The sequence below is a fragment of the Hibiscus syriacus genome, unplaced genomic scaffold (genome assembly GCF_006381635.1).
Source record: "Hibiscus syriacus cultivar Baekdansim isolate YM2019G1 unplaced genomic scaffold, ASM638163v2 tig00110945_pilon, whole genome shotgun sequence".
NCBI classification, from domain to species: Eukaryota; Viridiplantae; Streptophyta; class Magnoliopsida; order Malvales; family Malvaceae; genus Hibiscus; species Hibiscus syriacus.
The window spans coordinates 2,531,115-2,558,304 of record NW_024062926.1 but is presented as its reverse complement, the minus strand read 5'-3'; the positions used below and the strand labels follow the sequence as shown (position 1 = coordinate 2,558,304).

Sequence of the window (27,190 nt, the reverse complement as noted above, 5' to 3'; positions counted from 1 at the left end):
TTCCTCGTAACCTATTTTTAGCCAAATGAACTTGTATGATCTGAGAAGAGTTGAAACAAGATGGTATACTGCCTGAGATATTATTAACCGAGAGGTCAACAAGTACAAGAAAATCAAGTTTACAAAGCTCAACAGGGATTGTGCCTTCTAGATGATTATTGGACAGAATAATTCTCTGTAAAAAGGACATATTTCCTATCCACCTTGGGATCCTACCAGAAAGTGTGTTGTTAACATCTAGTGCTAACAAAAAAGCGCTCTTGGATAATATATCAGGGATCCTTCTAGAGAAGTTGTTTCCATCCAATTTCAACACTCTAAAGTTTGGTAATTTAAGATTTCCGGAGAAAATTTTTCCCTCAAGTTTATTTTTGGATAAGTCCAAGACTCTCAATGAAGTCATATGGCCGAAAGACAAGGGAATGGTACCAATAAAATGAGTTTTTGACATGTTTAGATACTCCAACCATGGTAGTTTCTCTCCAATTTCTGGTGGGATGCTGCCATTGAAGAAATTGTCGGAGATGTCTAAATATGACAAATGTACATGTGAAGCTAATGGTAGCTCAAGTGGTCCCGACAGAGAGCTATTGGAAAGAACTAGCTTCTCTAGTTTTGTGTTGTTGTCCAACAACCAATTTGGGAATTGATTTCCTTTGAAGAAGATATTAGAGAGATCAAGAGACCGCAAATCTTGTTTATGATAGAGAAATTCAGGAAACGATCCAGCTTCTCCACAACACGACAAACTAATATCTTTCAATTGGAACCTTGGGACGGAAGAAAGTATCCGAGTTTCAGCATATATGATATTGTTGCCTGCATTTATGCTCATGAGTTTTGAAAGGTTGGACAAGGGTGCTAATGAGATAGGGATTTCAAAGTGATTGTCGGATAAACTCAATCCTCGGAGAGATGCTAGATTCTTAAGAGCATCTATATTTCCAGAAAATTGATTGGAAGAAAGAAATAATTCTTCAATAGATGTTAAATTCTCAAGAACATGTATATTTTCAGAAAATTGACTGGAAGAGAGATCTATTATTTTAAGAGATGTTAGACCCTCAAGGACAGATATATTCCCAGAAAATTGATTGAAAGAAAGATCCAAGTTGCGAAGGGATGCGAGGTTAGAGAAGCAATCGGGCAGACTACCCTTTAAATTATTAAAATCGAGATCCAACTCTTCAAGATTTGTCATTTCACACAAACCTGTTATATAAAAAAAATAACTAAAGTAAGTGAGATTTAAACAAAAAATACATAAACAATAGTCTAATAAAATAAGTATATCATTTGTTCTTTACTCTGAAAAGAAGTCCTGTAATTTTGAATGAATGCTTATTGGTGTTGCCAGTTAATATATGTCTCGCATTTAATAAATAGAATCGTATAGCTTTGTTTTTATAGCTTATTACAATTATATTATACGAATGTAATGAAATATAATTTCATAGCTTTGTTTTGTGGCCTTTTCTGATATGCTGGGTGGATTGAAAAATGAAATGATAAACACTTAAAGAGGGTAGATAACGTGTAACTACATCGTAACTAAGAAGAGTCAAATGAAATGAGAAGAAGTTACACAAGAATTTCGGGAAAATCATTTTGAATATTACACTTTTTTTTTTCAAATATACAAATTCTTTAATTTTTATATTAAATTTCAAATACTCCTTTCATCTTAGTCTTTTTAACATTAAAAAAAGCATGAAACAAGTTCATGAATATATAAATATAAATCAAATATAGAAAAATCCATGCCTTAATATTAAATTTTGTAGAAATAAAAGATTAATAATTTATATGGATTGATGTAATTATAATTTAATATAAAATGATAAATTTAAATACGAAGCAAATAAAACTAATATTTTCATGTAGAAAAATTTAAAAGAAATAGCAAATTACTTACCTTCAAGGATATTCAAATTTTCATTCATCTCACATCTATCCAAATCCAAATGCTTCAAAGAAATAAATTGTCCAATGCTTCCAAGAGCGTTGGTTTGGAGAAAAGAACCATACACCTCTAACTCTTCCAATTTCGAAAAGTTATGCCATTTATCTATTCACCAATTTAAAGGTAATGAATAAAAATATGTGAAAATAGGACAAAGTGAGAAAAAAAAGTGTTATATTTACAAACTTACTTTGGGAAGTCATTATGGCTCTTTCAATATTAAATCTTCCCAAATCAGCAGTCTTTAACGAAGGGAACAAGAGAAGTGATTGTAGTGGAAGGCTACAATGGTTACCTGTTCACATGAATTATGAATCAATGCATTTGTGTTTGTTTATATAGTTAATTGGATCATATAATTAAATTAGTTAGTAATTTGTTCTTTTAAGTCTCTCAGTATAAAAATTCTTTTCGACGGTAAATAAGTAAAACCATAAATCATTTAAATAAATAAATAAAACTTTTTATCTATGTCCGTTGCTTATGTAAAATACTATCATTAATTAAATCAAACCAATAACAATCACACCGTTAAATGGATCAATCCTATTGATTTTATTTCAGCAATACCTGTGGCTGTGTCATCGTAATAGCAAGATAATGACAGTTGTTCCAAGTGTGTCAAGGCAGTTAACTCTGTTGGGAATCACAAATATAATTACTTGAAATTAAATAAAACGTTATTTTCTTGACTTCAATTTATGAGAAACTAATACAATAGTGAAGGAAGGGTAATTCAAATTAAATTAGGATAAATTATACAAATGATCTCCCGACTATAAGATACTATTTTATTAAGTCCGTCAACTATTAAAAGTTACAAAATGATCATCTAACTATAAAATATTGATTTGTTGAGTCCATTGACTACAATATTCACCCGATTATTCATTTTCTTCCAAACTCGTCATTTTTCGTTAAAAAATTAACAATATTCTGAGTTGGAACGTTAACATGCTAGTTGTAATATGATAAAATTTGATCTTAGAAGCTCAAAAGATTATCATATCTCGATCATCTTATTAACGTCCAGCTTAGACAACTACCAATTTTTTAATGGAAAATGATGAGTTTAGAACATAATGAATAGTCAGATGACCATTTGTGACTTTTAATAGTCAAGAGGCTTAACAAAACAATAATCTATTGTCAGAAGATTATTTTGTAACTTTTAATAGTCGATGAACTTAATAAAGTAGTACCCTATAGTCGAGGATCATTTGTGTACTTTACCCATTAAATTATTGTGTCATTCATCTATCCATTCAACAAATTAAAACAATAAATTTAAATAAGCTAAACTAAGAAAATAGAAAAGAAAATTTATGACTATTACTCCAGGATGGGTATCATAGTAAAAATCTCGTTACAAGAAGACAACGAGATCAAGATCTTGGTTCAATGCTAAAGTTACAAGTCTAAAATTTTTGAGGTTTCAAGTTTAAATTCTATTCTTTATGTAAAGAAAAGGCAGAATTTTATTGTAGCTTTCCAATCAAGGGGTTATTGAGTTTAAAGTATGTTTAGGCAAGGAATGGAAGAGAAAGGGACAATATCACTGTTCGTGGACAACCAACCGTTGGAGTTACACCGGAAGGGACTATGGTAGATTTTCGATAGACAAGGGGAAGTCAGGAACGTTTTTATAGCTAACAAGAGGAGTAGAAGGGGGACTAGATTCGGATTCGTCAGTACGGGAAGCAGAAATGATGATTCAAGAATGATCCAGAGGCTAAATGGACTGAAGGTATATGGAAGCAGAATAATGGCAACGCTTGCGAGAATCATCAAAAGTCCATTGTGTAGAAAAAGACAGCCATGTAAATTGGTATGAAGACCCAAACATGTGGAGTTGACAAAAAGTTCAAAAGCAAAGGAAGAGACAGTTCTCATAAGGTCGAGGTGAGAAAGAGCATAGAAGGCCATATTGAAGATGAAGATTTATGGAAGGTCAGAAGATGTTTTAAACCAACAAATGATTTTGATATAACATGAAAATTTTAAATATTTTAAGTTGTTACAATTTACAATTTACGATTTGTTTTATAGCTCAAAACAATTGAAATAAGTTAAAAATCCTTGTCAGTCTTGAGACCAACATTCCAGTCTCGATGTCAATATTCCAGTGTGCAATGTGGTATTGATACCATGGTGTTGGTTTCAATACTAGTGGGTGGGTATCGATATTTTTTGAATGACTATCGATACTAAGGGTTCAATAGCTATTAATTTGACGGTTAGGATGGTCGGTCTCTATACCAATTTCCCGGTATCGATACCAAATGTACAGGTAAGTATTAAATGCTCAAAATTGATGAATCTAACGGCTCTATTCAATCCCCAACAGCTCCAAACTGCTAGAATGATGTTAGAAGACATAAAAGGTATCAAGATTCAAATGGAGAATAAAAAGAAAGTTAATTGCAAGATCAAACCGACATCAGTCGAGGTTTAGAGCCAAAATTACCATATTCTTTGTAATACACTTGTGAATTTCTTGTTTATTCTTGCTCAGGTGTAATTTAGGTGTGTATTTAATATGTTACAAACTACTTTGCCTTTGTGAGGTTTTCTTTTGTTTGCTAAATTTGTAATTCCTCTTATGGAGAATGTGTAAACAAGATTTTGGGTTATGAACCTTGTGTGTCATTGTAAGCCTACACCTTGTCCTCAAAGGTTAGCAAATCTAGTGGATTTGAGAAATATTTAGTGTGGATGTTAAGATAGTGGATGTAGACTTGGTTTAGAAGTCGAACCACTCTAAATTCTTTGTGCAAAATTTTATTTTTCGATTGCTTCCACTGTAATATTTTCAAAGGCTAATTCACCCCTCTTGATGGTTTTCGATTATTCATAAGAGCTAACAAGATGTCTGATCAGATAATCGGCTACAATAACCAACATCAATAGTATAGAGGAAAGACTCAATGAATGGGGTTTAGGGGACATCAAAGTGCATAGGCTAGGTGATATACCTTCTCACTATCAAGGATTAAGACCTCTTTTTATTACTAGAGGACCTTCTATGGTCATACCTTAAAGAAATATTTACAGAGGAAAGATTATGATCAGAAGAGCTTCAACCGGTGAAACAGTCGACCTTGTTGGAAGTAATCGGATTGCTCATTCATTGCTGGAATGGCATAACCTTGACAAGGATAGCAGAGTTACGGGGTAAACTCGAACTGTTTAGTGAGAATCTAGATCATCAACTAGATTGCGAAAAGGTCTCGTTACTGATGTGTTGACTAATCAAGAGTCATGAATAGAGGAGGTAGTCGATATAATTGTAAGAAGAATGAAATATAGGGTCAGCGTGGTAGAACAAGGCTTTCGTGATAATTTGATTATTCAGAAGATTGTTGAAGGAGCACTGGAAACAAAAGAATTTGTTTCTCCTCAAATTCCACATGATGATTTCTCTAGGGAGTCTCAGGTGAACTCGATGCCAGTGCAATGCGAAGATATTGGTTTATCCCTTAAAATGATGGACAATACGGATGTTAATTATGGTGAAGGCGATTTTCAAGACTGCGAGAAATAAAACAGGATCCATATCGATGGAAAGACTTCGGACCTTAAATCAGATAGTCACCGTCGAACTTAAGAGACAATCTTATTGGTTGTGATGAAGAAATTAACTTAGTGAGCGGGAGTAAGCTAGACAATAATCATGAGGTGTCCATGGCATTGGAGGGTATAAGAACACATGGGGATAAAGATTTAGTGGGACCTATTCAAGTGGAAACTTATTTCGCTTTAGTGTCCAAGAAAAGAAATAACAGGGAGAGTGCTGAGGTTGTAACCGAACCAGTAGAAGACAAAACGTTGTTGGAAAAGGGATAATTCTAATGAAGACTTAGTGGATGTAACGGTACTGACAGATCCATTACTTAAAAACCCATCTTCAGGAAGGGCCTTGGAAGATCTGAAATCGATGGGTTTTCTGTTAGATGACTTAATAAAAGCATGTGCTCAATAGAAGCAGTTACTGGGCCGGGTTCAGACAGTTGTCCAAGTCAGCCCAACTAAGGTGTCTAACGATGGTACATGTTTGAAAAAGGGAGAACCCAACGATTACAGAAGAAAACTAATTCTATGCAGAAAGCGGTTGTCGAGGATTTAGAACAAAGGACATTGACAAAATCTATGGAAAAAGCTACATCTTAGAGTTACCGAGCTTCAGACCATAAATAAAAAATCAAGAAAAATTAGGCCCGCTTCACTCCAGAATAACCAAAGAGCTTATCTTAAACATTCTCGAGTTAAAGATTTAGAGCATGGGGAGCAAGAAGGTAACTCAATCTCGGGCTCAGATCTTCAGGCAAGATGGTTGAAAAGTTTAAAGGAAGCAAAAGTGGTTATCTCACTGGGCAACGAATTGGGCATCAGATTTAGGGGAACAAACAGGTAATGGTTGAGGAGATTGCTACCCTTGAGTTGACGAACCAAAATAATCCCGTTCAAGAATCGAATGCTAGCTGTCAAGAAGAGATATGAGAGTTGCATCTTTGGAATATTAGAGGACTGGGGTCAGATGTCAAAATTTCAGTGGTGAGGAAATTTACTAGTAAGCAAAGGTGGGATTGCTATTTTTACAAGAAACGAAGGTGGAAACGCTGGATGAAGGTATGGTAAGCAGATTGTGGTATGATGATGAATTTGAGTGTTCGATTTCAAATGCTACAGGAAGATCCGGAGGCTTAATCTCGATTTGGGATAAGAGCAAATTTATTAAGGAAAAATGCCAGATTAATTCGAGGTATATTCTCCTTGCTGATAGGTGGGTAGAGGAGAGTTTGATATAGTCTGTATAAACATTTATGTGCCTTGTGACACTCAATCTCAACTAGCCTTACGAGAGGAGTCATTATTGTTGAAAATATGTTGAAATCAAACTTGGGTGGAGACAAGGGACTTCAATGCGATGCTTTACTGAATAGTTTGGGTTGTGTGTTAATGCAAGAGGGTCAAGTGGTTGCATTGTATATATGTCCTGACAACTTAAATCGCAAGAACATAATTATCCCACTCATGACTTAGAACTTTTAAAGATTTGAAGGCATTACCTCTTCGGAGAAAAATGTTACATCTTTACTGACTACAAGAGTTTAAAGTATTTACTCATGTCAAATGAGTTAAATTTAAGGCAGTGACATTGGGTGAAGTTGATTAAGTATTATGATTGTGTGATCGATTACAACCTGGGTAAAGAGAATGTGGTGGTTGACGCTCTGAGTCAAATCACAATGTCCGATCTCAGAGCCTTGCTTGCACGTTTGAGTTTGACTTTCGATGGTGGATTATTAGTGGAGTTGCAGGTTGAACCCGATTTAGTTGAGGAAACGAGGGAGCATCAAAGTACTAGTGACCTCTTGATTGCTAGGTCTAGACAAGCTCGTCGAGGTGAGGTGCCAGGTTTTGAGATGAATAATAGTGATGTATTATATTTTTAGGGTCATTTGTGTGTTCCGTCGAGCAATGAGTTGCGAACCAAGATCCTTAGCGAGGCGTATTGTAGTCTGTTTTCAGTTCATCCTGGAGGAAACAAAAATGTATCAAGACCTTCATCAGTTCTATTGGTGGCCAGGTATGAAAAGAGAAAGATATGAGTTCGTGTCTAGGTGCTTGGCATGTCAACAAGTAAAATCAGAACATCAAGTTCCATCGGGGTTGCTTCAGCCCATTCAGATTCTGCAATGGAAGTGGGATAAGGTGACTATGGACTTTTTGACGAGGTTGTCGATGATGCGAAAAAAGTATGAAGTAATTGGGTAGTAGTCCATAGATTAACCAAGTATGCCCATTTTATGTCGGTTCACATAGATTTCACCCTAGAGAGGTTAATTAGACTGGACATTCAAGAGATAGTGAGATTACGTAGAGTATCGACGTCGATTATCTACGACCGAGATTTGAGTTTCACATCGAGGTTTTGAAAAGCACTTAATGAGGCCTTGTGTACCTGACTACATTTTAGTACTGCCTTTCACTCGTAGACTGACGACCAATCCGAGCGTATGATTCAGATTTTAAAGGACATGCTTAGATGTTGCGTGTTAAACCTTGAGGGTAGTTGAGGGAATCACCTTTTGTTAGTCGAGTTTGCATACAACAACTACCAGTCAAGTATTCAGATGACTCCCTATGAAGTATTGTATGGAAGGAAATGTAGGACGCCTTTATGTTGGACAAAGCTTAGCGAGAGACATTTGATTAGCCCCAATCTAATCAAGGAAGCTGAAGAGAAAATTTGATTGATTTAGAGTAATTTAAAAGAAGCTCTTGACCGGAAAATATTCTACGCAAACTTGAAGCGTAAGGACATAAGATTCGAATTGGGCGACAAGGCATTCCTAAAGGTATCACCTTAGAAGAGAGTGTTTAGGTTTGGGTGCAAAGAAAAGCTAACACCACGTTTCATTGGGCCTTATGAGATCATCGAGAGAGTCACGCCTGTAGCCTACCGACTAGCCTTGCCGCCAGAGATGGAGCGCATTCACAACGTGTTCCATGTGTCGATGCTTATGAGGTATCATTCTGACCCTTCCCATGTAGCAAATTGAAGTAAGTCAAGATATGGCCTATGAAGAGGAACTGATAAGGATTCTGGATCGAGAGGTCAAGGAATTGAGAAACAAGCAGATTCATTTAATGAAGGTCTTATAGAGGAACCATGGGGTCGATGAGGCAACTTGAGAGGCTGAGGAAGGTATGCAACTCTAGTATCTACATATGTTCTACTCAAGTAAATTTCGAGGATGAAATTTCTTCTTAGGAGGGGAGAGTTGTTACGTCTCGTTCTCAAGATACTAGGTTCAGGCAAACCTGATAAAGAGTTAATAAACACATTAGGCTTGTGAGGAGCCCTTGTCCAATTATGGAGTAGTTTGAGCTTGAATTGAGCCTATTATGGTTTAAAAGGGTATTTTTAAAATAACGATATAAGAGGAATGACCAAAACACCAATTGACCCCTTTTGTTTTCGAAGGTTAAAAATATTTAATTGCATGAGGTCACCCACATAGAAAAACTCTCATATCTCTTTTTCAAACACCAATTGACCCCTGTTGTACTGATGCTATGTGACCCAAACACGTTCCAAGTGCTCTAAAGGAGTAGACTAGCTTGGCTAGACACCGATTCTACATGACCTGGACCTAGTCTAGGGTAATGCAAGATGTTGATGCTATGTGACTCAAATCTTACCTAAGGTACCCTTAGCAAACAAGTAGGGGTGTGAGTTCCGTGATGTTGTAGTGACCCCAAGCTACACCATAATGCTTACTTTTGTTGCATGATATATGTACACATGATTCATAATTATGCATGTAGCATGCTCATCTATTGAATGCATGTAGCATAGTTGGGTTATTTTTGTGACACTGAGCTTGTGAGCTCAGCGTATGAAATGTGTTTCTGTGAGCAAGTTCTTAGGTATCAGTTCGAGGAGCTCGTTGCGGATTCCAGGATTTCCAAACTCGATCTTTTATCAGAGTATGTCTCGAGTATTGTTGTGGGCATGTATAATTATGGACCCTATTATCTTATTGAGTTGTAACTCTATTTTGACTTATGTATTTTTGGAGACTATTGTTGGGAGCTTCCCCATATATTGTAATCGTAGTTATAATGACACTTTATTATGTTTTTGAATGTTTAGATTTGTTAAATGTTTTAAAAAAAATGGTTAGTCACTAAGTGGTTCCATGTAATACACTAATCCTCCATATTTCAGGTAAGATCGGATTAGGGTGTTACAATGACGTTGTTTCAAGAGAGGGTAATGCAGGTGGCATTGGAGGTGTACTTAGAAATTTTAAAGGAAATTGTTTGCTTCCTTCTCAAAAGCCGTTGGCCAAGGTCCTCCCATTCTAGCAAAGTTATTAGCAATCAAATTCGGTCTGTCCTTTTTCTCTCTAAGTGCTCATGAGAAGGAACGTTTGATCATAGAAAGCAATTGCAAGGTAGCATTGGATTGGATCTCAGATCCCGATTCTTGTCCTGCACTGTTCTCCCCAATCGTTCGAGAAATCGTCTCAGTTGTACTGGAGCGAGACATAATCTTTCGCCTTGTTCAGAGAAGTGTTAATTCGAGGGCTGATGAACTGGTAAAACAAGGGATTGGTTGACTCCATCGGGGTGCTATTTGCTTGATGACTCTATTATGTTTTACTGTTTTGGTTTGTATGAGACCTATTGTAAGCTTGTTTGGATCACTACCTTTTATCGTTAATAAAATTTATGAGGTATTCCTTTTCTTCTTCAGCTATTCGATGATTTACCTTGTCATAAATCGATGGATATGAAGCAGGTTTTTTAACGAGACCTCCAATTCTTATAAAAAAATAGGTGACCTAAATAAAATTAATCTTTTAGTGAGGAAAATTTGAAAGAAACAACAAATTACGTACCTTCAAGAGTACTCAGGCTTGTATTCATCTTACATTCCCTTAAAGTCAAACTTTTGAGAGAAGTAAATTGTCCGATGCTTCTAAAAAAGTTGGTTTGGAGAAAGGAATCGAACACGTATAACTCCTCCAAGTTTGTAAAATTACAATGCCATTCATCTATTTATTCAACAAATTATAAATAATTAATCAAAATGTGTGAAAATAGGAAAGAGTAGAGAGAAAAATATCAATCCACACTTGCAAGCTTACTTTGGGAAGCCATTTCGGTTCCTTCAATATTAAATCCGCCCAAAGAAACAGTCTTTAACGATGGAAACAAGCCAAGTGATTGTATTGAAAGGTTACCACAATTGCTATCTGTACAAGGGAAACAATACATTTGTGTTTGATTTTATATTTTATTTGGAATATATAATTAAATCTTCACTTTCTAGGCGAAATGTAGGTACATAAAATGCTTTCCTTCGCGTGATTCCATCGTTATACCCATATATTGCAGTAAGTAAGAATGGACTATAGGAATACAACTTAGCAATAGGGTTGTCAATAGATTGGATATTACTAATCTTTCTCTTTGTAATTCTTAGGGTATTGTATGATTTTTTGTGAATCTTGCCACCCCTTTTTTATTCTTGTTTGTTTGTATTGGATTTGAAGCAATTCTGCTTCCATTGGGTAATAATAATCTAATTATCCAAAAATAAATAAAATGCTTTCCCCACCACCAAATTAATTCAATAAGACTGAAGTGTGGGATTAGCAATACCCGTGTCTGTGACTGAAAAAGAGCAAGATAATGACAGGTCCTCCAAGTGGGTCAAAGCATTTAGTTCTGAGGAAAATCATAAATAGATTTGTTTATAATTAAATTAAACTAAACACTATTTTTTTTACTTTAATTTAAGACAAACCTGTAAGATCTATTGATCCTGTGAAATTGGAGCCTGCAACATTTAAAGACTTGAGATTTGAAAGCCTACCAAGAGATGCCAATACACTACTGTTGAACTGGTTGTTACCCAAACGAAGCGTTTTGAGGTTCATCAACCTTAGTTGAGTTTCATTATCTGTAGAACAATAGATTTCATTAACACTCACAATTAACAGTTATAAAACCTTCATTTGACTTTTTTTTATTAATATTAATTATACTTTCATATAATTTAATTAACTTTAATATTGATTACTTGCATTAATTAAATGGAATCAAATATTTTATTAAAAATTAATTATCTAATATAATCTGGTGCAGCAGGTGTGATGACAAAAACTAATAAAATTAAATAGACGTGTATATTACCTTGAGATGGAACAAAATTGGTCACTTTATTTCCCCACATGGACAGCTCCTCTAAGCTGCTCAAAGCGTTCAATTCTGAATAAAAAATGTCGATAACAATAATTATTAATACATTCTATGAATCACAATTATGGTAACTTGTTATGGAATGGGGGGAAAGGTTTTAACAAAAGTAGATTTACCTTTAATATGTATAGCCCCTTCCAATTTGTTCTCGACTATATTCAAAGACTTCAAATTTGGGAGCGTACCAAGGAACGAGAGTATGCTGCTATTGAAGAGATTGTCACTTAAATCGATCACTTCTAGTTTGATCAACATGGGTTCCCCTTTTTCTATAAAGGTCAAGATAATTATTATGCTTATATAAAAATAAATAAAGATCAAAGGTGTTCAAACAATTAATTTAGTCATTAATCAAATCAAATTAGTTAAAACCGAATTAATTAAACTGTTAATCGAACTGAATAAAGTTTGATTAATATGGTCAGTGATTAAATTAATCGGAATTTTTTATAAAATAATAAATAAAATAAGACAGTTAAATAATCAATTTATAGAAGCGAAATAAAAGTTTAAATTAAGATGAGCAACATAGTAATAAAAATGAATTAAAGGCTTGGAATTTGGAAAGAATTAAAGTGAAAGCGAAATAACCTTGGTGGTGAACAAAACCAGCTATGCGGTTTCCGCTCAAATGAAGACTGGTTAATTCCTGAAAGGGAAGAAATAAAGAAACATCGAGATACCATTGTTTCCTCTGTCTTCGATCAATAAGTGCATCTTCCACCATAGAGTCTTCAAAGAAATCGTGTACAAGTTGACCGCCGCCATAACTAAGGAAAAGTTGAATGACTCGTCCAGTGGAGTCATTACATACAACCCTTTCCCATTTGCAACAATCTCCCTCTTCCTCTCCCTCCCCCCACTTGTTTACACCATGGATATAATCACTGAAGTAAGGCTTGAGGTGCATGAGAGCAGCTTTCTCGTGATCCCAGCAGCCATCACAAGGAGACCACCAACATCCTCCTAAGAAGAACACCACCCACAACAGTTTCCAACCCATCGATCCCTTCAAATTCATTTCTAATACTCAGGCGCCACTCAGTAATATGGTTTTGCAGCAGGCTCTCTTGGGCCTTTTATACTAGCACTAGTTGCCTGTGCATGTAAAGTAGGCATCCCTGTTTCCATGAAATGCATTCATAGGACACACTCCCCTCAAGAAAATTCCTACAAATCGTCTTTGTTGAATACATTAAGCAGAAACTTCAAAAAGTCCTAATCATCTTCGATTTTCTTTTGTATATTTATTTATTTTTCTCTTTACGTTTTCATGCCTATTTATGTGTCTGCTCTCTGTTATAATACATCAAAGCAATCTCTTTATTTATGTAATAATATCCTTTTTCAATACATTGTTGGAAATTATAGTAAAACTATATATTTTTTCAATTGATGTTTTACTATAAATAATTCATTAATATTAAAAACTATGTGGACGTCAGTGTCAGTCCAAAACCAAAGGTGCGGGGCTATTGTAGAATTCCATAGCAATATCAATTATTCAACATCAAAGGGGAGAAACTTTGAGCCATTGAATTTGTCTGTAGTTGAAACTTTCCAATCAGCTTTCGCGGAAGTTGAACGCAAGTGCATTATTTCTTAGACCTTCACTTAAGAGTAAATATAATTAATTCTATGATCTCATTTGATTTTTTTTTAAATATAATTGATTGAAAATTAAATATATTTATGTGTTTCAATTTTTTATTAAGTGTGGTTTAATTTTTTAAATAGATTTGATAATATAAAATAAAAATTATATATAAAATAAAATATTAATATTATTTTTTAAAGTTAATTTGTTAGATATTAAAAATGCAAAAGATTAAAAGTATAAAAAGTATTAATAATAGTCAAACATAACAATGAAATCTATTTGGCGTGTTATTTTTTTTTATTAATATTGGGTAAGCACAAGATAATATTTGTTTATATATTACTTTCAATCTTTCGACATTGAACGTTCACACCTCTGACATTTATAATGCTTGAACCTGGATCTTCAATAAATAATAATAATTCATTTACTACGAATGCCACTTGGTTTCTATTATTTGACCTGTTGGTTGTGGTTTAAGGTCTTCTATGAACTCCTTGTCAAATGGGATAAGCTCATTCTCAACAAAACCCCTACTTTGGTTTTGATTTTCTTTTCACTCATAAATGTCGAAACGATGATATATCGTTGAAGTTTCACTTACGCTATCGGATTTTTATAATTATTAATAAGAAGAAAGATGCGAAAATAAAGGGAAAAATCTTATATTATTAACTTAATATAAATTGTCTACAACATGTTCTCTAAATCTATATTTATAGACACAATATATATCATATAGAGCTATAATTCTAACATATATTAAAGTCTTAATAATAAAGTATACTAAAGTCATATTTAATACATAATATTCTAATCATAATAAACATCCTTATAAATAAATATTCACGACACTCTTTCTTGAACGTCTATAAAGCTAATTTACCCCGTTAAAACCTTATTAAGATAAAAACTATGTGGAAAAAATATTAATATAAAAAAGATTATACATATCTTTAATACACACAACATGATATCTCATTAAAAGTCTTACAAGAAAAATTTAGTGGAAAAAATATCGATTAAGAAAAAAAGAGTACAACATGTAATTACTCCATTCATGGCAATATCACAAGATCTCTGAGTATTTACAATTAAATTTTAAATATAATTTTCCAATTTTGACTTATATTGAATTTAGTTTAAAAATATAAATCTATTTTATTTTATTTAAAAATATAAAAATATTAAAAGTTAAATATTATTTTTTAAAGTGAATTAAATATCATTTAAATATTTTATTTCTATTTTTATCATTAATAATATTATGAGATAAATAGATATTAGTATAACTAATCAATAGAATGAAACATTTGGTTTAGTGGTTTGAATACTATATGTGTAATTATACTAATTTTATTAATTGTCATGTCAACAATTTGTTAAATATTCATAGAAAGTGACTTGATTGAAAACATTTAAATAATTAAGTGGCTTTATTAATAAAATTTAGAAATCAATGGTCAAAATGAAAAGAAATAATAATTAAGTGACCATATGTATTATTTAACCTAAAATAAATATAAATTAAAGACCAAATATTTCATTAAACCTTCTTATATTACTATTAAAGAAAATACCTGATATTAATATAGACTACAAAATTTAAACCTAACACAAAATCCAAATTTAAGAACCAAAATGTAAAGGGTAAAATACATAATTTTTCATTGAACTTTACTTTCTCTCCTATTTTACTTACTGTACTTTTAGTTTTACTAATTTACTCACTGAATTTTTGAATTGTTCCTATTTTGATCACCATGAATTATTTTATTATTATTTTCATATGACGTGATAATTTTTTATTATTTAATATAAAAATAATTTAAAATATAAAATGAAAATAGGTGATCGGAATCAATCGGCGACCATCGTAGATGGTGGTTGTTCGATCCCAAATTTAATGGGTCGGTTCACCTCGACCCCTGAATCAAAATATAGTGATTGTTTCACAGAAAAATGTCCCAAAACCCGTGAATCTCAACTAAAATATTTTGGCTTCCTCACTTTTGATCTCCAATTGATGGACTTCGGAGCAAGTACCAATAAAATGGAGGCTAGATTCGGATTCAGGGTGTCGAGGTGAAGTTACCTATGAAATTTGGGACCGAACGGTTACCATCTACTGCAGTCGAGGACGACCAACGATGATATCCGACCATCTTCTATTTTTATTTTTTATTTTATATTATTTTTATATTAAATAATAAAAAGTCACATTGTACAAAAATAATAATAAAATAATTCAGAGTGATCAAAACACAAACAATTCGAAAGTTCAGTGAGTAAATTAGAAAATTGAAAGGATAATGAGTAAAATAGGAGAGAGAGTAAAGTTAATTGAGGAATGTTGTAATTTACCCAAAAAGAAAATTCCAAGCCCAAAAAAATCATTTGGAAAATTAATCAATGTCGTGAAGCACGATAGTCCTGGTCGTACTCGATTACGATGCCCAATCATTAGGTTACTCACAGACTAGCTGTTCAGTAGCATTGTCAGAGCCTCCCGATATATCATCCTGTTGTGGTAGTCTTCTGGTGAACACCATGTTGTGGCAGTTCTAGTTTGCGAGCATTTATATAATGCAGATTGTTTGACATCGAGTATAAGCATGACCCGCCTTGCCCTTTATGTTCAAGTCTATTACCACTGTTGATGAAAAGCATTGGTTGAACGTTCAAATCAGAGAAACCGACAAACACTAATCTTAAATAAGCATAGGCAATACTTAATTAGGGAAAAAATGTAGGTTGTATGTTAGGATGTAAGCTGAAGTTCTTGCAGGTTAGAACATTGACAATGCATTTGTATATGGACCCTTTGTTTTGGAAATTAGTTTAATTTGTTCTAGTGAACTTCCACGCAATGAAGACCTCGCTTCAACTCGTACTATGTATTGCTCATTTGCTAAATGGACCTGTTTCTCTCAAATGATTCTGCTAAAGATCATATTCAAAACGGAATCGAAGAACTTCAACTACAAGCCCTTGAATGGGTGTAAACATTGTTGAATAGCTAATAATACAACAAAGAATTTTATTCGAGTTCCAAACATATATAAAACTCAAGAAATCAAAAAGGAAAAACGCCAAATTTATTTGGATACATGTGAATGCATATTTTGTTTCACTACAAATTTCTACAATGAAACCGTCTCGGGAGAACATTGTCTAGCACAAAATAGTAGTAGAAAGTGGCAGCGGTCATTACATGATAGAACCAAGCTCGTCTCCAATAGGGATTTATGTGTAGCACGACAGGAACAACCAACAATATCATTATGTAAGACGTGATGAAAGTCAAACGAAATGCCCTCATGTATATTAAACCATAGTCTTCATCATTGTTAGTTGTTGAATTTGGCTTTGGTGGTGATGATCCAGTATCTGCGCACTTTGGCAATGGTTCACCAAAAAGAAAAGGATTTCCCAAGTAGTTGAATTCATCGAATGTTCCAAATTGTGCAACTCTTGATGGTGTCCTTCCAGATAAGTTGTTGAGCGACACATTGAAAGTAGACATGAAACTTAACCCCACAAGTTGAGAAGGGATATTTCCACTCAATTTGTTGTAGGAAAGATCCACACTTTCGATTTTCCTGAGATTAGAAAATGATGGTGGGATTGGTCATTTCAAACTATTGTGAGATAGGTTCAACCCAAGTATCTTGTGCAAGTTTCCAATTTGAGGAGGAATCTCACCGACCAGTTTGCTGCAAGAGAGATCGATTCCAAATACCAGTGGTATGATTCTTCCCCTGTAAGAGTTGTACCCATTTTTCATTGAAAAATCTATCGATACATTCAACGAGAATACGCTATAGCCAATCATTTTGGCATTAACATAGTCTAAATCCCCAAGGGTGGTGAATTTTAGGCAAGGGGGAACCTGACCAGAAAGATTTCTACGAGAAAGATCAATCACACTCAAGTGATTCAACTTGCATAACTCCATTGGGATGTTCCCTTGGAAGTTGTTGTTGCTTAACAGAAGATAACTCAAGTTTGAAAGTCCACCAATCCAGCTCGTAATGCTTCCACTCAATAAGTTCTCTCTGATATCCAGTGTCAGCTAGGTAGAACTATTACTAAGCGCATCCGGTAAAGTTCCTCGTAACCTATTTTTAGCGAAATGGATTTGTATTACCCGGGAACGGATGAAACAAGATGGTATACGCCCTGAGATATTATTAACCGAGAGGTCAACAAGTACCGAAAGATCAAGTTGACAAAACTCGATAGGGATTGTGCCTTGAAGATGATTATTGGACAGAGTAATTCTCTGTAAAGAAGACATATTTCCCATCCAACTGGGGATCATACCAGAAAGTGTATTGTTGCTAACATCTAGTGCTATCAAAAGGGGGCTTTTGGACAATAGATCGGGGATCCTTCCGGAGAAGTTATTTCCATCCTATTTTAACACTATTAAGTTTTGTAATTTGAGATTTCCATAGAAAATTTTACCCTCAAATTTATTGTTGGATAAGTCCAAGACTCTTAATGAATTCATATGGCTGAAAGAGGAGGGAATGGTACCAATAAAATGATTTTTTTGACATGTTCAGAAGCATCAATGATGGTAGTTGCTCTCCGATTTCTAGTGAGATGCTGCCATTGAAGAAATTGTTGGAGACATCTAAACATGAAAAATGTATATGTGAAGCTAATTGTAGCTCAAGAGTCCTGAGAGATGGGTATTGGTGAGATATATGGACTCTAATTTTGTCTTGTTGTGCAACAACCAATTTGGGAATTGGTTTCCTTTGAAGAATATATTAGAGAGATGAAAAGAAATCAAGTCATGTTGATGGTAGAGAAATTCAGGAAATGATCCAGCTTCTCCACAACACGACAAACTAATGACTTTCGATTGGAACCTTGGGGCCGGGAGAAGGTATTTGAGTTTCATCATATATTATATTGTTATCCTCAAATAGGCCCTTGAGTTTTGAGAGGTTGAACAAGGGTCCCAATGAGACAGGGATTTGAAAGTTGTTATTTGATAGGCACTAGTCTTGGAAAGATGCTAGACTCTTAAGAGCATCAATATTTCCAGAAAATTGATTGGAAGAGAGATCTAATGTTTCAAGAGATGTTTGACTTTTAAGAGCATCTATATTTATAGAAAGTTGATTGGAATAGATAGATAATGTTTCAAGAGATGTTAGACTCTCAAGGACAGATATATTTCCAGAAAATTGATTGAAAGAAAGATCCATGTTAAGAAGGGATGTGAGGTTAGAGAAGCACTCCGGCAGGCTACTCTTGAAATTATTAAAATTGAGATTCAACTGTTGAAGATTCGTCATTTCACACAAACTTGTTTATCCCATACAAGAAGAAGCAGAAGACTATATGAGTTAGTACTACTCAAACTCAAATTTAAATAGAGTGATGATACTATGTTACAGTGTTGAAGTAAATGACGTACCTTCAAGGATATTCAGGCTTCCATTCATCTCACATTAATACAATTTCAAACGCTTGAGAGAAGTAAATTGTCCAATGCTTCCAAGAATGTTGGTTTGGAGAAAAGAATAACCTACGCATAACTCTTCCAAGTTTGTAAAATCATTACGCCATTCATCTGCCATTCAACAGATCAAAAGCAAATAATATAAATATGTGAAAATAAGAAAGAGTTGGAGAGAAAAATGTTAATCCACATTCGCAAACTTACTTTGGGAAGCCATTATGGTTTCTTCAATATTCAATCCTGACAAATGAACAGTCTTTAAGTGGTTTATCTAAAACTATTGAAAAAGCTCGAACATAAGGCGTATTGGGCTATTAAAATATTGAATTTTGATGCTCAGTTAGCTAGGGAACAGAGATTACTATAACTTAATGAGTTGGAAGAGTTTAGTGCAAAGACATATGAGAATGCAAGGATATACAAGGAAAATACAAAGAAGTGGCATGACCAAAAACTGATGCCACAACATTTTCATGTTGGCCAACAAGTGTTGCATTACAATTCCAGACTTAAACTTTTCCTGGGAAGCTCAAATCTCGATGGTCAGGACCATTTGAGGTGCATTATGTCTATCCCCATGGAGCAGTTGACATCAAGAACATAGATGATGGGATGATCTTCAAAGTCAACGGCTAGCGTCTGAAAATTTACAATGGAGCTCCACCTGTGTGCGACTAATCGATGCTTCACTTGCAATACGCTAAAGTGTGATTGCCTGAAAACCAAGTTTCAATGCAACGACATTGAATTTCGTTGAATGTGCATAAATAATAAGTTTATTCTTCCCTTTTATTTTTAGTTTATCCTGTGAATAATTACATTTTGTTTTGTTTTGTAGGGACCCACCAATACTGCAGTCATACGTTAGAGCATTACCAAGGAGGAAAAAGACAAAGTAATGAAAAAAAGGAAATATATTTTTATTATTTCTTTCTTTACTTTATTTTATTTCCATTTTTTTATTTTTCTTTTCATATCTCATTTATTACTTGTAGTTACTTTTTCACCTACCCATTTACCCCCATCCACTCATTTTCTCTTAACCTTCCACTCACTCCATCTCTCCCATTATTTCTTTTAATTTTTTTCTTCATCTCTTTCATATCTCATTTTTCCTTCAAAGCCGAAGCCACTAAAGCCAAACAAAGTTCTCAACTTTTTTTCATTTCACTCTTAAACCGGCACAAAAATGGTATGAACGAGACCTATGGAGGTCGAAACCTATATTCCTCAACAGTTTATTGACGACGCGGCAAAGCAAAGATTTCAAAACTTCAAAAACCATAATATTTTCTTTAAGTTGGGGTATATTTTCACTGATGAACAATATGGAGGTTTTGGACCAGACGTAATGGATATAGTCGAACCCCACAAGTGGAACAAGTTTGCAAGGCACCCCGGTTCTGTGAATGCATCGTTGGTGAAAGAGTTCAATATTTCTAAACCAGACCAACATGCAGTTTACATTTGAGGTAAATACATTCGATTAACATCGTCTGTCATTAATAGGAATTTTCATTTGCAGGGTGTTGAAGATCAACATGCAAACTTTGAGAAAGACGCCAACAATGCCACATATGATGGAGTCTTAGAGGATTTATGTTTTTAAAACACGACTTAGAACGGCTAACAGACCAGTCGTTACTCTGTAAATCGCGAATGTCTCTAACCACGCCACGCTCAAAGCTTTGGGACCATTTCATGAAGCATAAGCTCATGCCAACTACCCACAACACAACAGTATTTTTCCCCGGTTAATGCTTTTACAATCTATTATGGTCACATGTTCTATTGATGTAGGTAAAATTATTGTTGAGCAAGTGCATGAATGCTTGGGTAATAAAACTAGTGCTTTGGTTTTTCCAAATCTTATTATTGCTTTGTATCGAAAGAAAAAATTTTGTGAGAGTTCTTTTGTTGAAGTTTTTTCTGGTGTTTCAGGTATAACTAGGGCTAGATTGCCATTACTGTTGGGTTTGGAGAACCCAAAGTCTGAGGCAACTATTAATGAAGAGTATGTGGATGATACACTATCCAATGCCGAGGCAAGAATGGTTGCTCTCGAATAAGCTATCCAGAAGACACATACTCATTTGCATGCTTTACATGGTGATATAACAATTTTCTTTGGTTATGTTAAGCATAGTGATGCTGTGGTGGAAGCCATATTTCAAGAAATACTTCCTCACATTGAACGAAATTTCCCGGGGTTCCCCGATGAAATTTTCCAGCATTTAATGTCGAAGCATCTCTTGAGCCTGATAATGTTAACCCTTCTGTTGATGAGCCAATTCCATAATCCCCACAGTCTCCGACTCCAAACTCTCTTGTGATACAAGTTGAAAAAACCCCAGTCTCATTCCTGCACCTAAACCTTCTCATGCTCGTAGAAGTAGACGTCGTACAAAGACCTCGATCGAACGTGTTAATATCGCCCATTACTATTCAACTTCTTCTGATTCCAGTCCTGCACCACTCTACAAGAGGATAAGACGAGGAGCTGCTAGCACCTCCACTGCAACACCACCACCGAAAGAATGAGGTATCTCAATTTGCATTCATTTTGCATTTCATAGCATGTCATTTAGTTTTATTTCTTAATTAGTTCTCTTTAAGCATTGAGGACAATGTGTCCTTTAAGTTTGGGGGAGGTAGTGTTCTTTGCAGAACAATTGCATAATAGTATTAGCATAACAATATGACATAGAATCAGTAAATGGTATGACAGTTAGATGAAATGTTTTGGTGATACCCAATGATGATGAACTTTTAGGCTAGAAATTGAATGTAAATGACTATTGAAAATGAAAAAACTAACTTTGAGGCTTGATGCTTTGTAAATTATTTGCACACGATTTGTATACTCTCTATACTTAAGAAATTTAGGAAATTTTTATGAAGAAACTCTGGTTAGCCTTGGCATTGAAATTTGGTATTGTGCTAAAATGATAAATTAATGAGAACTCCCTTATATCTAAAATTGTGAATAAATACTTCGGCATAGTTGTAGAGGGTCACTCCTATTTGTCGTGGCAGTGCCTGGAACTTTCTTTAGTAAATGGAAGTTATGTGCAAATAAGTGAATGAAAGCATTCACAGGATGACTCTACTTGACTAGCTTGGGGGTGAAAGGTATGCTCTCTTTCACCTAGAGTGTGGGATAATAGGTGTGATGGGCTGACTTTCCTCGTAGAAGCATTATAAAAATATTAAGTAAAAATGGAGTATAAATGTGCTAAATGAATAAGTGATGTTGGAGCAAAACTAGGGAACTTAATTAGAAATTGCTTAAATTTGTTAAGTATAGATTGGATACAATCATGCACACCCACACCCACAAAGAATCTTGACCTAGGGATTAGTATTTGAATTTTTTATATGTCTAGCATGTTGGAGCCTAATTTTTTTAGGGTTGAAATTTGATTTTTGTCTTGACTATCTTGCTATTAGAAATTTCCATGACATTTTGTTTGTGTTAATTAATATCCATTGCTTGAGGACAAATAATAGCTTAAGTTTAGGGGTGTGATAACTCCCTAAAAAGGCTACTTTCAAGACCTTTTTCACTTAAGTTATTGTTTGTTTAAGGTATCATTTAGGTCATTTTAGACGCATGTAAATGCATATCATTGCATTAGTGGTGGTTGTGTTACTTTATGTTGTTAAGGTGTTGTATGGGGAAGAAGGTGTGGTTTTTAGTGATGTATAGGAAAACAACAAGAAAAGGGGCGAGCTAGGAAGGAAAGTCGTGGCATCACATGTTGCTGAAGCAGATAAAAATGTCTTGGCATTTTTGGCGTAGAAAATGACAAAAAGATATTGTTACAAATTGACAATCGGCTTGGCACGTGTCTGATGGTTATAACTGCTTGTTGGGGACCGCTGCCACCTGTGAGGATAGACATCACGCCCAAGGAGTGACTCTAGGGGTATGATGGGTATTTTGGAATGCTAAATCCCATGAATACCCTTAGATATTTTTATTATTTAATATACCTCACATAAGAGAGGAGAGAGGTTACACACTCACACTCGGCAGCTTGAATTTCTTCATCTTCTCTACCGTTTTCTTCCCTCCATCTTCTTGGTGGTGTTCCTCCATTGGTGGAGCTCAAGGAAGTGGTGAGCTAGGCGTTCGAGAGAAGCTAGCGAGATAAGGCAATTCGTGGTGGCTGAGGGGAGCTCCGACAGCGTGCGTCGAAGGCTTCTTCCTCCTTCCTCTTTGCTGTTATTTATCATTATTTGGGTTGTTGGAACAAATGATTTTTATGAACTTTTTTCATGGATGATTCGAACTCCATCATGAACTAACCTTATTTATTGGGGTTGATTTTATGGATGCTTGATTTTTTTATAGTAGATTGAAGTTTATCTTTTGCATTTACTTGTTTTAATTATGAAGGCTTCATCTTCTAAGTTTGAAGGAGGGATGAGAGTGTCCATTACTTAGATGAAGAAGGCTCAGTGTTCGAGAGAAACTTAGTCATTAATGCTTGGAGTATTCGAGAGAAACACAAGTAAGATCCACATAAGCAATGGAGTGTAATAGTTTACTTAAGCTTAAACCCGGCATAGTAGTACTATATCCTCATCCCTTAGTGCTTAAGAGAGACTAAGATAGGATTTCAATGACTAAGAGGGATAGTTTTTATCAATAGCGTAGGCTGCCATAGTTGTGACTAAGAGAAGATACCATGGAATTCTATTCTATTAGGTTCTTTTGACTAGATAGTGGGAGCACATTCAGCAAACTCCATCGAGCAAGTGAAGCTTAGATAGATTAAATCTCCTAGAGAGATAAATTTTAGGATCCTTAAATCATTCCCCATCACTCATTCCTGAAGTAGTTTCCCTTGTGAGGATTGTTAAATCATTTTATTTATTTGCTGTTTTTGCCATTTTGTGTTGCCTTGGTACTATTATTATTTTTACCTTTTAATTTTCTCTTTTGCCACTACATTTACTTCCATTTTGCCTCAACATTACCATTTGCTACCACATCATACCATCATTCCATCCCCACCAATATCTATTGCCTTGACATCCATCATTAGTGCATACCATTACTAACTATACTTAGATATAGTCATGTTTTTCTTTGGTTAAACTTTGTAATTTCCATCAATCTCTGTGGAGACGATACTCACTCATCACTTTATTACTTGTTTGATTGTGTATACTTGCACATATTTCACGTCCATATTTAGTACTCACAAAACGTGAACACCTGTCAAAGTGACCATCTTGGTTGCGAATACTTTGGGTCTGATCTCCTTAGTGTAAAGTGAATTCCTTTTGACGTTTGGTATGTTCAGTAAAGTAGTATACTCTTCGAGGGTAGGGGTCATGTCTACTTTGCCAAAGGTGAAGCAGCGATACGCGAGATTCCAACATTTAGCCAAAGCTCGAACGACGATTATGCCAATCAGTACTCTTAATAAATCTAATGCATCTCCATAGACTTCTCTGAACAGCATTTTCTCGGTCTCATCCCAACTAGCCCAGATTCTTGACAACTCTTCCCAATGTGTTTGCTTGACACCAATAATAACCTTCTCTGGCATCACATATTCTTCACAAGCTACAATATTATCTCCAAACTGTGCTTGTCCATACTCTGACCAAGTCTGAACATTTATCACATTCTCGATTCTATTAGAAGACATTGCTGCCTCAAGCCCTTTTAATAGTAAATAGATAATTCAGGAATCAATATCCTCTATGTAATGTTATGAAATGAGAATAACATGCAAATAAGAGACAAAAGAGATAAGTTAGTAACGTTTAATTAATTCAAAGAATTCAAAGAATAATAAATGCTAATTAGTAAAGTTAAATTAATTCAAATAATTTGAATGCTAATTACGGACATAAAGCGAACAAAGGAAATTAAAACCCTAACCACATGCATTCTAATTCTCTTAGGTTTTCCATATGGCTCTAGGGGTAGATCTATTAAATTCTCTATATGAGGTTGGGTTCTAGCAAAAGGTTGTGAAGCTGTCCTTATAACCTACTAAGACTAACAAGAACTCCGATTTTGGCTCATTATAGACTTGCAAATCAGATTCAACTCAGGGGATCACATCACTAAAAGCGTATCTCGGAACTGATATCTTGACAGGTAACTTAGAAAGCTTTCTAGTGGTAGTTTGTCAGAACCACACGAAGAATCTACAGAATCCTAAATATAGGGTAACCAACTCGTGGCTCGAGTCTTAAATTTTTTTAGAAACAAAAATGTCCCCAGCGGAGTCGCCAAGCTGTCGACAACGTTTTTCGCCCGGGTGGGAAAAAACCAGTACGACTTGGGGTTTTCTTTGAATATTTTTTGGAAATGTGAGGAGTCACCACCAATCATTTTAAGGTGCGATCGAACACCATAAAAATCGGGTGATTTTTAGTAAAACATTTTATTTTTATCAAAATACCAAGTTTAGGGTCTACAAAAACTATAAAATAGGTTCGGGAGTCAGTTATGCGTGGGGAAGGATTAGCACCCCCACAACGCCCAAAAATTGGTACCTAGTTGATTACCCTATATTTAGATTTGAAAATTTGTAAGTTCAAACTTTATCTAATTAAAATCATTACGAATGCAAAGTTAAAAAGAGTATTCGTTTATTAAATCCAATAGCATTCGCCCCTAGCATGAATGCGTGAGATCAATTATTGTGCCCAATAACCATATATTTCCACAAGATTTTAGAAATCATGATGGGTTTTAAAAACGATGTCGACCTATTTCGGGAATCACCAGTAGTCACCCCCTGAGCATACTTGCGGAAGATATACGATTGACTAATAAGTGAACACTGCCTTGTGTTTGAAAATATATGTAATCAATCAGTCAATCGATTTATAATCCTAATTTTACTAGGTGAGTTTATTAAAGGATTTCTAGCCTAAAAGTTGTCAAATTATGTAATTAAAGAATCTATAGGACTAAACCTAAAAATGTAGGTTCTAATATTAATCTTATTTTATTTTAACTTGCTATTAAATCAAATAATCGATATGGTCCCTTGAGCATTTAGGTTACGGTCAACTCAGATTACTCCTTAAATTAAAATATTAGATTGAAATCTAATTAAAAACGGAGGCTCTAATTAATAACCTATTCAATTATGTTAATTCAAGATTCTAATTAAAAAATTTAAGGACTAAAATGCTAGGAATCTGAAGTCCAGAGACCTAAATGTAAAAAAATCTAAATTTTAAGGTCATAAGTGTAAATGAACTAAAGTAGAAAGTCTAATTCTATAATATCTAAAGATTAAGGACTAATAAATAAATCAAGGCTCTAATAATTAACTATTGACAATTAAGAAACTAAACATAGTAGGCTTTAAAATTAGTTAATGATTAACCATTAGTGGTTTCGAACAATCGACTCAAGTAATATAGCATTTTATGTGAAAATTTGAATCTAATTGCTCCCTAATTAAAACTAAGGTGAACCCCTAATTACCAAATCAAATTTTGTGGTAGAAGATCTAATATAAGGACAATTTCTAAAAAATGACTAGTTAGAAAACTAGAAATACCATTTAATTATACCAATTAAAATGAAAGTAAAAAAACAAGACTAATTAAACATAAAATGAACCAACTAATTAAATTAAATGGAAGAAATGTTAGTCATACAAACTCAAACAAAATAAATACATTAAGATTAAGAAATAAATAATGAAACATGTATTTTAATCAAAATCTAGCGAATTAAGTATAAAGGACTAAATCAAATTGCCATTAAATTATAGAGGATTAGAAAATAAATTAGACATGTAAATAAGATAAAAGAAAGAAAGGGACCGAATTAAAATAAAATAAAAATTGGTCATGTAAAACAGCAAGCAAACTCGGGACTTAAGTGCAAAACCACGCTAAAATTAGAGGGACTAAATGGTAATTTTACTTTTTAATAAGCCAAATATGCATTAATAAACAAAAATGTGAAAATTACACAATTAGGCTAACAAAATTAAAATTAAATTAAATAATTATTGCGTGTGACCATAATGTAAAAACACACTAAAATTAGGGGGACATGAACGCAATTATACCAATCAATACATAACAAGCGTGAAAAAGGGGAGATAACGAGTATGGTGAAATAAAGAAAAGGGTAAATAACAAATTTGGTCCTCACAGGTGACCAAAACGTAAAAACACATAAATCTTAGGGGGAGTTAGACGCGATTTCACCCTAAACTTCAACTATAAAACACAAATTTACTCGCATTTTTTATTTTTAAACCTATTTCAGAAAAGAAAAAAACTAATATAAAAACTCACTCAACTCTCCCTTTGGTCTCTCGGCCGACCCCTTGTCGGCCCTTCACGCCCTCGTCCCGACTGTCTT

At 34.3% G+C, this 27,190-nt stretch overlaps 2 protein-coding genes across 2 annotated transcripts; both read right to left on the bottom strand.

Annotated features, from left to right (window-relative positions):
• Positions 1-17: 17 nt before the first annotated feature.
• Positions 18-12,042, bottom strand: LOC120147922 (receptor-like protein 52). The gene is made up of 11 exons (XM_039161155.1): positions 11,860-12,042; positions 11,678-11,752; positions 11,289-11,444; positions 11,144-11,209; positions 10,627-10,734; positions 10,378-10,533; positions 2,534-2,599; positions 2,154-2,258; positions 1,916-2,068; positions 204-1,212; positions 18-72 (listed from the first exon to the last, which is right to left on the bottom strand). Exons 1-11 carry the CDS (start codon positions 11,996-11,998, stop codon positions 18-20), a joined length of 2,088 nt encoding a protein of 695 aa, XP_039017086.1. The 5' UTR covers positions 11,999-12,042.
• Positions 12,043-16,476: 4,434 nt separating this feature from the next.
• LOC120147921 (receptor-like protein 9a) lies at positions 16,477-17,301 on the bottom strand. The gene is made up of 2 exons (XM_039161154.1): positions 17,006-17,301; positions 16,477-16,945 (listed from the first exon to the last, which is right to left on the bottom strand). The coding sequence occupies exons 1-2, from the start codon at positions 17,299-17,301 to the stop codon at positions 16,477-16,479; spliced, it is 765 nt and encodes a 254-aa protein (XP_039017085.1).
• Positions 17,302-27,190: the final 9,889 nt, after the last annotated feature.